The 13,451-nt window shown below is 41.1% G+C and overlaps 1 protein-coding gene across 2 annotated transcripts in view; it reads right to left on the minus strand.

Annotated features, from left to right (window-relative positions):
- LOC122172105 (uncharacterized) overlaps positions 1-13,451 on the minus strand; it is a 160,530-nt gene that overhangs the window by 99,415 nt on the left and 47,664 nt on the right. For both annotated transcript variants that reach the window (XM_065581672.1, XM_065581671.1), the window contains exons 7-9: positions 10,894-11,056; positions 7,709-7,792; positions 2,852-2,997 (exon numbers count right to left, since the gene is read on the minus strand). In XM_065581672.1, the coding sequence (XP_065437744.1) occupies positions 2,852-2,997; positions 7,709-7,792; positions 10,894-11,056 (393 nt within the window). The remainder of the gene's footprint in view (positions 1-2,851; positions 2,998-7,708; positions 7,793-10,893; positions 11,057-13,451) is intronic.

Raw genomic sequence — 13,451 nt, forward strand, 5'->3', positions numbered from 1 at the left:
CCTTGGAAGGACAAGAAAGTGCACGTATTACAAAAGAGCCCCATCTAGAATCTAACCATAGTGATTTGGTTCATTTAAAACTTAGGTCAAAATTTTCAAACAATAGACTAAATAGGCCCCTACAGTATAAATGAAACCCCAAATTTCAGATTTGCTTGGCTTCAGTTAAACATCCAAACCCATGTTTAGGCACCTAAGCAAAAGTGAAGGCTGACTTTCAGACATGCTTGACACCCACCATTTGTATGAAAGTTGAGTAGAAGCTCTGCATTATTTGAAAATCAGGCCACTCTTAAATAGGTGGCTGAGTGTGGATTTAGATGCCGAGCTTTAACCATCACATTTTGAAAATCTGGGGCTTAATTTATGCTATAGGGGCCCTATCCTGTACATCCTGTTCCCACTGATAATATTCCCACTGATCTTCAGTGGAAGCAGGATTGATCCCTTTGTATGCTGCTGGGGTGCTGAATTATTGGTCAGGCTAGGATATATGTTGGTTTCTGAATATATGTTTGAGGAGCACTTTATAACAACAGCGTCTATGTGGTAGGTGTGCATTTCATGCATTTTGAAGGAAGACACATCCTCCAAAAGCTTTTTGGGTGGTAGGAAGGTGGCTATGATGACAATCAATAATACTCTGCAATTCTATAGACATGATGCATTAATTACTCTTCAAAACAACCTTGTGTGCTAGGAAAAAGTTCATCCAATGTTCACTTTATAATTGGGGAAACTGAGACATGGCAACTTGGCCAAGTTCACACAAATGGTAGCAGAGAAAGTGAGTCCAAAAGTCTGATCCCCAGTCATATGATATGACCACTTGGTAAGGGACTGGGCCTGGTAAGATGGGGGAAAGAATGGGATGGTTTGCTCTTCATGATTCTGTTATTTATTATCATCTGGGCACTTTACATGGCTCCAGTTGAGATAATCAAGATATGATAAAGAAAGACCCAACACCTTGTTCCTCTCATGTCTACCAATTGGCTAGGAATCCAAGAATCAGTCAGTGGGGCAAAGAGGTGCATCTCAGAGCTGCTTTAGAAGAGAACCCAGTGGGGGACAGATGTGCTAAATAGAACATTTGGGGAAATTTATACCAAGTACTGAAACTGACAGAAATGGAAAAATATTACTAGGGCTGTATGTTCAAACTATATTTCAATAACATTTTAAGAGCAGAAAAATAAATAGGTCTGACATTTATCCATAAACTTTCTACAAATACTAATAAAAAATCTGCCTCTTAGTTATCCCTTTGCCAATAGCAAGATCAGCTAAAGTTGGTTTTTAAAAGCTGCATTTATGGGCTTCAGAAATATATATAAAAGAAGAGAAAAAGACCAAAAGCTCAAAAAAAGTAAGATTCTGCTACCGTGTCTACTGATCTTATTCTGAAATAAGTCTTTTTATTCTTGGTGTTTAACTGAAAGCAGGAAGGAAAGCACACAATGTCAAAGAGTTTATTCTTCACTGTCAGAACCTTCTCATGGGAACATAAGAATTGCCCTACTGGATCAGACAGTGGCCAGCACCAAGTGCTTATGAGGAAGTAAGAATCCCACAGTAGGCAGATGTGGGATAATCCGTCCCCTATATTAGGTCTCATCCTGGTTTCTAATAGTTAGAGATTGGCTTAAGCCTTTAGGCATGATGTTTAATATCCCTTCCAGCATTTATGTTAGCATTATTATGATAACTCTGGATATTCTTGTTATCCATGTAAATGCTCAATCACTTTTTGAATCTTGGTAAATTCTTATCCTCAATTACTTCTGGTGGTAATGAGTTCCACAGGCTAATTGTGCACTGTGTGGAAAAAGTAATTCCTCTGATCAGTTTTGAATTTGCCTCTTAATTTAATTGAATGTACCTTTGTTCTTATGTTGTGAGGCAGACAAAACAGAAGCTCTCGATCTGTTACCGATCATTCATTTTATATACTTCCCCTCTTATTCATCCATTCTACACAATATAGTAAATAAAACATGAGAAATAATTGAATAAAATTAGACACGGTCCAGCCAATCCCCATCAAACTTTAGGGAAATTTAGAACTGGATCTTTCTCTTGTGGTTTCCATAGGGTAGAACTACCACACACAAAAAAATTCCTCTCACCTAACAAATAAGATGGGGGGGAAATGTTCCACCTGTTCTCCTTAAAACGTTCTATGCCTCTGTTCAAAATTGTCCATTGAAATATTTTTCAACAAAATAATTTTTTCATGTCTGTTTCCCTTTTTGAGTTTTGACTGAAAAACTGAACAGGTGAAATTGTTGATTCAGAGCCATGGTGCCTCATGGGAACTGTAGTTTGGTTACTTCCTGCCAACAGTTCAGCAAGATGGGAGATATGGCTGTAATCCAGCCAGGGAGATCAGCCGATAGAGAGGAATAGGAGCATGAGGTGTCAACACTACAACTCCTATGAGGCACCACATGGTAGCATTTCTGAAACAATTTTGCTCCCCCTGAAAAGTCAAAAATTTTCAATGAAAATTTTAGATTAAAACAATTAGTTCATCAGTTTCCCATGGGGGTGGGAGAGGATGGAATCTATTTACTGACTAGCTCAGCTGATCATTGCCAATTTAGCTTGTTTTTCTTTTTGTTTTCTTATTACGTTAGTCAACAGTAATAAATATATACTAAATTTTATTGAGGTAAATGGGAGTCCTTCCATTGACTCCAATGGACTTTGGATTGGGCCCTTCATGAATTAAGGTTTCATAGATGCATGTAAGATCCCAAAAAGACAATGGTGACAGCCTCAAAATCCCAGCTTGGTAGCTTTCTGGCATCAGTCTGTTTCATTTGTTATGGTTCCAGCAGCAACTTACCTGAAGAAGGTGAAAGCACAAATTCTGGGGTTATTGTAAGGCAGCTTTTCAACAGGCCATCCTGAAAGCAGTTCAATTTTGTGCAGGAAATTCATGAAATCTGGTCCCTCGCCAGATTCCCTGTTCAGAAATATGTTTAAAAACTCCTATGAAGAAAAAGGAGACTTTTTAAAATGCTAAAAACAATGATCACATAAGACAGTGCTTCTCAAAGCCTTGTTCAGGGAAAGCCCCTGGCGGGCTTGGCCGGTTTGTTTACCTGCCGCATCTGCAGGTTCGGCTGATCACAGCTCCCACTGGCCGCGGTTCACCGCTCCAGGCCAGCGGGGGCTGCAGGAAGTGGTGCGGGCCGAGGGATGGGCTGGCCGCCCTTCCCACAGCCCCCATTGGCCTGGAGCGGTGAACCACAGCCAGTGGGAGCCGCGATCGGCTGAACCTGCGGATGCGGCAGGTAAACAAACCAGCCTGGCCCACTGCTTTAACATGACATGACACAACCCTAAGCAGCCCCCTAGGAGGCGTTCTGACTTGGACACAGCACTGAAATACCACTCCTCCTTGCTCCTAGCAGGTAGTAATTTACTACTGCAGGTAACAGTTTACTACTGGCCTATACCAGGTGCAAATTACAGCATCCCTGCACCAGCTCAGCTACTCTGGCCAGTAAGCAAGGAAAAGTGGCCACAAGGGTCTGCTCATTCCCCATTCATTCACTACCTCTATCTGCTCCACAGAGGGAGTTAGCAGAAAATTTGCCCAGTTTACTCGCGGTTTGACTGAAGACTCAGGTAGACCATGTTGGAGTACAAAGGTGAGTTTTCCTTCCTTTTACTCCTTTGCATGGGCATGTAATCCAAGTCACACACTAGCCCACAGTGAGGAATGTGGTAAAGAAAATATTGTAGGTCTGTAATACTCTTACTTTAATATGTATTTAAGATGAATGATAATGTATGATGGGGAAAGAAAAGAAATAGATGCCTCTTGAAATACTATAGGTTGAAATTATTTGGCTTAGAGAGAAAATGTGTTAAAGAGCAGCCAAAGGTTTAAAAAAGTGTATTGATAAGAATGATGCCTATGTGTATGTGTATACACATCTATATACCATCAGAATCTACTCATTCCATATCCCCAGGAGCAATAGTGCACCAATGACAATTCAGCAGCTTTCCTGGATAGAACAGGTTCTTTTACCAAATCTCATCTCTTCCTTACCATACTGAGTGTGGGAGGTAAGGATTGGCAAGGACGAGATAAGAATTCCTCACTAGGTGACAGTAAGAGAACCTGCCCACCCAGAAACTGCCAATCATGGAAATAAGGCCCTTCAGAGGCAGTAGAAATGAACAGGGGTGGGTTCGAATTAGGTCACATTTGGTGGGGACGTGAGGTTGGCTTCACTTTGATCTGAAAAAGGGTTGGCATGCTGAGCCCTGAAGCAAAAGTCGGATGACTTGCTAACACTAGGGTATAAAGGAAACGGATCAAGCTATCCCTCTCTTCACCCTGTCCCATAAAATGAGAACAGGGGGCCAAACCATGAAATCAATGTCTGGTAAAATTAGAGTATCTGAAAGGTAAATAATCCCTTGTAGCAGGGGGCCACAGAGTCAAATACTGTGGCTGAGTTTTTTAAGAGTGTATAATTTTTATGACTGATAATAAGAGTTGCAGTTACATGTGCTAAAATAGGTGTAATTAAATCTCCTTCAATAAGGAATTTACTTTCTCCAGACGTATCATTTCATAGGTGATTAACTGGATAGGTGTTTTTGAAATGACCACAGCTGGGGACAGAGCAATGGCCTGGCTGGATCAAGGGTAATCCCTATGAACCTAAAAGAAAAATCACCACTTTTCTGGTGTGTTCTAATCACAAGCGACATTAGAATAACCGATCAGGCAGAGCAGAAGGCAACAACTATTGCTCAGGGAATAGAAGGCCAGGATCCCGTCCAAGGTACAAAGCTTATTAGAGGAACAAACATCAAATCAGCATCTCCAGGACCTGATGGGATTTGCTAACGGATGCTAAGCTAGGAGTCAGCATATTCTCTGGCATAGATCCACAAGTCATTAAAATCAGAGACGCTACCAGAAGACTAGAGGAAATCTGGAAGTAGTGCCAATAGTAAAGAGTGGAGGGATAAGGGTAATAGACCAGAAAAAATTGGCCTCTGTAGCTGTAAATATGTTGGAATTAATTCTTCATTAGAAATAAGATGTTTATTAAAATAATCTAAAGGGGAAAATAGGTATATTGGCTGCTGTTCAAAACAAATCAGTGTTTACCAATGCTGATCACATAGAGATGCCCGAGTCCCTTGGTTTTCCGCTTTACTTTAAAGGAGATATCTGTGATGACTGTGTGATAATGGTTGGTAAATGGACACTACCATAAATGTCAACACAAAGCACAGGAAAAAAATGACCTTTTCAAAAGGAGCTATGTTTATAAATTATTAGGTCACATTTTGGAGCTATGTTTATAAATATTGCGGAAGGAATCACAGAAATGGTCTAAAATTAAAGTATCCATAACAACGTGAGAACGCAGGTGGAGGCTGGCCTATCAAACTAAAGGCAGACAGTTACAGTTAACAGTAGAAAATCTACACAGAGAGAGGTAACAGAAATCTCCTTTAGCTTCCTAAGTCTCCTAGCCACTGGAAAGTCCAAGGATTTGGTCCTGCCTCCTCAGCAATCCTCAGTCTTGTTGGAGGAAGGAGTAAAAAGTTGGGACTGGAGAGTTAAACTGAGAGATCGCTTGCATTAGTGGACATGCGGCCAATTAGTCTGCTAATATAGGGCAGCTGTTGGCGAAAATATACGCACAAAGACCTAACTGGTAGAGGTGCGGGCAAGGTTTATTATATTGCACATGAACATTCCTAACAGGAATCCACACTGGAAGAAAAATGAACTGAACTAGAGTCTGAGGCAGTATCAATCTTCCCCATTCCTACAGCATTACTGGAAATTACAAAGAACTCACCCTAGAAATCACTTCCAGAGACAGAAATGGATATAAACCTGCTGAAGTGGATGTTTTATCCCAACAGTCTGTTTTAATCATAGTGTAAACTTGCCGCCTCTGTGAAATTTTCAGTGTAAACCTCAGGGCTATCCTCATTACTGGCTAATATGAGTTACGGCTCTGCCTGGCCACCTTCTGAGAATAGTGAGTCTGAAAATACAATACCAGGGTCCCTTTGAATTTAAGGACAGGTAACTTTTGTTTACTGAAGGAGAATAATGACACGTTATTTTTCTCTCTAGGGTTGTATACTTACATATGATTAATTGCCTGTAATTTGGCTGATCAAATACTCTGGCACAGCCATGCTAATGTATGAAGACTAGAGGACCACACACTTTGTCACTTTGCTTGGCTGTACTGTATGCCCAATGAGAGAACAGCATGTGGAGGTGCTGCCTGCAATATGTGTAGGCAGCAGCAGGGGATGCCAGACCATTTCCTCTCCCTGTAGCAATGGGGGAGGAGGAGGAATTGTGGAGTGAATGGGGGAGGGGTAATGAGGACTGGGGGTAGCAAAAGTGATGGGACCCATCACAGACCCGCCCCAGGCCCTGCACTCACATTGACTTCAGTGGGCTTTGGATGAGTCCTGAAAACCACTACCCATATGAGTAACCTGTACAAATACAACAATAATAAACACCCCAGGTGGTCAGGAAAAATGGTTTTCTCTCTCCCCTCACCCCACGTACAGCACAGCAGAATGGGCCAGGTGAGTGCTGGAGTTGTTAGCATTCTATGAAAATTAGCATGTGCATCTCTAAAGATATGCAGATGTGAGCGCTCAAGGAAAAATAAAACATGGAATCAGACAAAGCATTTTTAACCTCAGTAGGCCAATTTCCCCAAAATGATATTTATTTACAGGGTATGTCTACATTGGTGGGGAGAGACAACAACTGCAGAAGTGACTCTTAGAACTGGGTCCACAGAATTGGTGGTCTCTGGAGAGTCCTTGCAGACCTTGATCCCAGGTGTCCTTCACCACCACCATGCTTTATTATATTCTTTCAGCAGGCCACAGCCTGTAATGTTATGTACATATCTTTACATTCCATAGCCAGCTTCCCTACCTGCTTCTAGGGAAGGGAGCAGTACTCACAGCCACCAGTGCTGCCTACTTCCACCTTCCTTCACGCTCTCCACTCAAATCCCAAAGCTTCCTTCCTTTCCATTTATACATTCCCAACTGCTGGGGTTGCTTCCCCCCTCAAATTAGCCAGGCACAGCTGGAGATCGAGGGTCTGACTCTCCTCTCATTTACATCAGTTTAACTCTGTTGACTTGAGGGTAGTCACTCCTGATTTAGACCATCTCAGGTGAGATCAGAATCAGGTCCTGAATGCCTTGATGCCATGGCTCATCAAACAAAAAAATGAAGAGCCAGGTTCTTCTCTTTTACTACCAGGAGGAAGTACTGTACTCTACTGATTTCAGTGGGGCTATTTGTGGAGATAGATAATATTCCACATGAATAAAAGTGCCAAGGTTTGTCCCCAAGTGATTTTTCACAATTTTACTAAGCTAGTGCCACTGCCGTCAATGGGTCTATTCATAGGAGTAAAGCCTGCTCCCGTGAGCAGGTAAGGGCCTGGAGTCATCCCCCCTAATTGCACTATGAGGGAGAGAACAATCAGCTGCTCACTGAACTTGCAAGGTGCCACATGCTCTTGCAAGGCTCTAAACCACCCTCAACTCCAGATGAAGCCAGCGGCAGTTGTGGGAGCTCAGTACCCTGCAGAACTGGGCCCCTGGCAAAATAAAATAAAATTATCACAATTAAACATGGTATCTCACCTGAGTAAGAAACTCACCTGTCTAGAAACAGCCAACAGGGAAACAGTATCATGACAGATAACTGTGGCGTTTCTCCTAGCGCCCGTCAAGATGGCAACATCCTAAAAAGAGGATAAACAATACATCTGAATTATTAAAGAGAGTGCCTATAAAAACACCTTTTTAAAATATAAGATAAAATAAAAGAATATTTCTATGTCTATATTAGTGGGATAAATCATGGCTAACAAGCCAGTCAGAGCTGCAGGGTGCTGCCAAACTGAAATCTATAGACTATCAGAAGCAAACAGCCCAGAACTCTGTGAGAAATAATAGTGTAATACATGTGCTGAACCCAGAGGGGTTTTCTTCAACAGTGAAGATTGCTCTTCTGAGGTCAAATCAGTTTCTGCAGTTCCCTGGTAGGACTATTTGAGTTTAAATGCTTTATGTCTATGAGTTGCCCTTAGCAAGATCCTCTTTAGCATATTTTGGTGAAGTAGTCGCAGCCCCAAACTTAAGGTCACATCAGACTTTGCATTTTGAGGGAATAATTCAAAAAGAAAAGTTTCCTGACCTGCACCCCATGAAGGGTGAATTTTGTGGAATTCAGGACCAAAGCTGAACCCTCAGCTGTTACCAGTGATACTCAGGGTTCAAAGTTATTGCCCTGCAAAGGAATGCATAACCCCCACAAATGTACTTTCTGAGCAGAATATGATGCAAAAGGACCCCAGGCATTGACGCTATGTACACTGGTAGGCACCCTACTGACTCTACCTGATTTTAGGCCTAAATCTCACTAGTCCTTTGAATAATCTTTCTTTGAGGGGAATTAACCACTGGAACAGATTGCCAAGGGATATGGTAAACTCTCTATCTCTTGAAGTCTTTTCATCAAGATTGGGTGTCTTTCTAAAGGGTATGCTTCAGTTCAACCAAACATTGTTAGGCTAGCTACCGGAATCAGATGGTGAAATTCTATAGCCTGTGTTATGCAGGAGGTCAGACAAGATAATTTTAATGCAGGGCTTGAATCATGCCAGAGCGCTCTGGAATGCCATTCAGGAGAGCTAGAGTGGCTTTCTGGGACTTCCAGTACTATCGCTTCTGAGTAGTCAGAAGTAATGGAGATGAATTTAGGGACTCCTGTATTTAGAACTTGCACACTTTTATAATGGTCCCTTCTGATCTTAAAATCTGTGCATCTAGAAAGTTCGGTAGCATTGTGCCTCTGGACCTTTTCAAGGGAGACAGGAACATTTTTCTTGTTAATTATTTACATAGCTCCAAAGAGAGGAAGATTACAGTGTTGCACACAATGCTAAGCCCTCCACAATAAAAGTAGGAATGGAGGCACAGAAAAGATGACTTTCTGGTCCCCCAAACACTGGAGAGAAGGAAAAAAGGATCCTACTATTGAATTCCTCTGATTGTGACAGGCCCCATATCCAAATTCTCCTGAATTTCAAAAATCTATACACTTCCTTAAAAACTGCCATAAGAACAGAAAATAAATACAGAATTTATTTCTTTTTGGAAATTTTCAATCTCTAGATGAAACTCGGGGCCACTGAGGGTCCAGGTGTAATGTTAATTTTATATATCTTTTGCATACTAATGGAAAAGTTTTAAAAGTTTTTCTGGATGACATTAGACCAGATTCTACTCTTAATTATATTCATGCAATCCCTTCTAAATCAACAGCTTAATAGGGGTATAAATGACAGCAGAACTATCAACAATAATTTGTTATATTGTGTGTATCCAACAGAGGTACAACTGGCAAGGAAAATCAAAACATTCAGATTTTAATACTACAGCCAGTCGGAAAATGGGTTCTTTTTTCCTGCTGAAAATTTTGATGAAAACAAACAAGAATTTGTTGCCAAAAACCTGAAAACCAACATTTTTGGTTTTTTTTTGTTTTCCGGAACCATCACTGAACATTTTTGGTTAAAACCAAAAAGAAATTGGGTTTTCACATTCTGACCAAAAAGTCAGACATTGGCAAGGAAAGCAGACACTTTCCTCAAAAAAATTTCATTTCGTTTTGGCAGAAAATTTTCAACCATCTCAATTCAATACATTGAATGGATCTCTGGGTTCAGCACAGTGAATGTACCTCTGAAAAAATCTGCAGATTTCCCTGTTTTCTCATTGTGGGCATTGCCTTCAACAGGCTTTGGAACAGAACCCTAATGTGGCATACTGTAATGAAGTAAATGTAGGTAGGGGATGGCTGGAGCAACGTGAGAGGTTCATAGATTCTAAGGCCAGACTTGTGATCATCAAGTCTGAGTTCCTGTACAACACAGGGAATAGGACTTCCCTGAATTAATTCCTGTTTGAACTAGAGAACACCTTTTAGAAAAACATTTAAGCTCAATTTAAAAGTTACCAGTGATGGAGACTCCATCGCCACCCTTGGTAAATTGTTCTAATGCCTAATTCCCCTCACCATTCAAAAATGTATGCATTCCGGCCTGAATTTGTTTAACTTCAACTTCTACCCATTAGATCTTGGCCAATGCAAATACACTCTCCTCTTTCATCTATTCCAGGGGCGGCCAACCTGAGCCCGAGAAGGAGCCAGAATTTACCAATGTACATTGCCAAAGAGCTACAGTAATATGTCAGCAGCCCCCCCATCAGCTCCCCACCCCACTCCCAGGGCCTTCTAGGACCGCCAGCCCCGCCAATCAGCACCTCCCCCTCCATCCCCGCACCTCCTGATCAGCTGTTTCATGGCATGCAGGAGGCTCTGGCGGGGAGCGGAGAGGAGCCAGGGCACGGCAGGCTCAGGGGAGGGGGCAGGGCCTGTGGCAGAGCCAGGGGTTGAGCAGTGAGCACTCCCCGGCACATTGGAAAGTTGGCGCCTGTAGCTCCAGCCCTGGAGTCTGTGCCTATACAAGAAGCCACATATTAACCTCTGAAGAGCTGCATGTGCCTCTGGAGCCACAGGTTGGCCACCTCTGATCTATTCTATGCACCAGCCCCAGATCTGGAGCTTCCAGTAAGATCTGAGATCATGGTATCATACTGAAGTTATTCTTGAAAAAATAACTTTCTTTTCAGTCTGATCCAAAGCCATCTTGAGTCAGTGGGATTCTTTCCACTGGTTTCAGTGAGCTTTATATCCGTCTTTGTACATGTGAAGGGTTCTTCTGTATACAACTGCAACATTGGGTAAAAGCAAACAAGCAAGAAAGTACTGATGTACCCCAAAATATTTCCCTTTCTTCAGAAAGGCAACCGTGTTGGCATAAAGCTCTCCTGTCTGTTTGTTGACAGCCACCTTGGTGACCACAGCTGTGCCTGAGAGAATCAAATAGAAATTCTGCGGGATATGGCCTTGCCTGATGACCACTCTTCCAGGCCCGAAACTGAGCAATTGAAAAAACAAACAAATAAACAAACAAACAAACAATATATCTGTATCCAAGCAAACGTATTTCTTTTTTGTTGTTGTTAAGCACTTGGGTTGAGGGCTAAAGGGTGATTGTGGTTATTATTGTTTGTGGGGCACCTTGGGATGCCTATCATACCATTACATTATTATTATGACAATAGGAATTCTATTGTTTATACATTAAGTATGGGATTTTCAAAGGAGACTAAGGGAGTTAGGTACCCAAATCCCATTGAAATTCAGTGGGATTTGCATCCTTGGGTAAACTTTTCAAAATCTTCTAAGTGACTTAGGCCCCTAAGTCCAATTTCCTAAATAATTGAGGCACCTAGGGCCCAGATCCTCACAGGTGTTTGGGTACCTAATTCCATGGGAGTTAGACACAAAAAGATCTTTGAGGATCTGGACTTAGGATCCTAAGTCTCATTAAAATTCAAGTGGAATTAGGCTCCTAAGTCAGGTGGGACCTTTGAAAATCTTACCCCAAATAACTCCTTTAGATTCCTCTGAAAATTCCAACCTATGCTTGTTAAAAGCCTAGAGCGTGTAATAAATAGCTAGATAGAAGAAAGACAGGCAGATCATTGGGTGACACCAACAGGAGTTTTGTCTGAAAAAAGAGCTCAGAATAAGGGCCACCATTTTATGTATTAATGTGTTTCTTTTAAATCTTCTTTTACCCCCGATATGCCTCCTGATTTGTTGTATATGAAACATGCAGTGCAAAATACAACTCTAGTCCCTCGTCACATTCCATTTTTCTCCATGATTGGCAGGTATAAAATTAATATAGTTTAAATGGCAGTCAAATCTTTATGCTTCTTTTTAAAAACAGACCTGTTTGAAATACAAACGGAGCTATTACAGTATTGATCTGCAATACACCTTAAACCCCCATAATGGCTCGGAAAAGGCAGAGAGTTGTGATTTTAAGGTCTCCAGCAGAATTTATTTGTATTTGGTTATAATATAGTCATTTTTGAATTTTCATTTGGAGTACAGGTGTTCTGTTCTAAATTCATCTTCTCGGTTACAAGGGATCAAAAGCCCACTCTTCGCTGTGAAAGGAAATATTTAGAATGCAGTTAAATGTACAATATGCTGTCAGGTGAGGTGTCTTTGTAAATACTTAATTCTAAATCCTAGATCCATTTGCGTGAGACCTGACAGTTCTCACTAGAAGTGGAATTTAGGTCATCTCCATCACACCAATCAGAGGGTTATTTTCTTTGATCATGAGGAAAAGCTGATAAGAATGACTGTCACATACTGCTTTATCATCCTGGCAAACCTTGCAGGCTCTGTAACAGGTATTGTCACAGTTAAATGCCCTGTTTTATGCTGGTTGAGGATAAGTCCATAAAACTGTGTGTGTGTGTGTGTGTGTGTGTGAATATATACATATATATATAAATATATATACACTAACATCTGCAAGTTTCTATACATAGACTGAATTCAAATGGGAGTTTTGCCATAAACTTTAATGGAATCAGGACTTGATTCAGCGGTGAATATACTGGTTAAATGTATCTACAATAAGCAGGGAATTAAAACAACAGGACATATCATAGCTCTTAGTACAAGAATAGACACCAATTCTGAAAAGATTTACCCTCATGCTTAACTTTAAGCACATGAATAGTCCCATTGATTTAAAACAGGCCCTAGCAAAGGGGATAGGGATTAGAACTTCTGGGTTCTCTAGTCCCTTCTCTGCAACCAACTAGCCACGTGGCAATAAGCTACAAGTGACTTCTCTGGACCTCAGTTTACCCCTTTGTAAAATGGGGATAAAATTACCTATTTTATACTTCTGTTGTGGGATTTCATTAAGATTTGTAGAGCGCCTTGCCTGAAAATTAGTGTCTAACAAAGTATTAGTATCATGATGGGAGTATTAGAAATTAAATGGCCTGTTTTTCAGAGCTGATGAGCAGCACAACTGTTGCTGATGTCAGTGGGAGCTCATTTCCTCTTAAAATCAGGTCAAAAACTTTTGGGGCTTGATTCAACTCGATAGCATGTGGGCTTGTATTTCCACATACCTAGAAAAATCTATTATGCTTGTGCATGCACATGCTCGAGTGGATTTTCTGAGACTTATGGAGATGTGTCTCTGAATATCGGAGAGCAAAATTGAGTCTTTTGATATCAAACTTGTAGATATAGAGCTTAATTTCCTCCTTTTTTTCATTTTTTTTCTCATCTGCCCTTAAAGGCATTCATCCCTAGCCTTATTGTAGTTATCTCTTGTGGCCAGTTAATGCAAGTCTTTGGTACCAATGGAAGTAAACTTTCCTAGTGTGGGACTCTGTTACTGCAAGTTATAAAGTTATATACTGTACTGGTGTCAGCATCACAAGACT

The sequence above is a fragment of the Chrysemys picta genome, chromosome 1, assembly GCF_011386835.1.
Source record: "Chrysemys picta bellii isolate R12L10 chromosome 1, ASM1138683v2, whole genome shotgun sequence".
In the NCBI taxonomy this organism is placed as follows: Eukaryota; Metazoa; Chordata; order Testudines; family Emydidae; genus Chrysemys; species Chrysemys picta.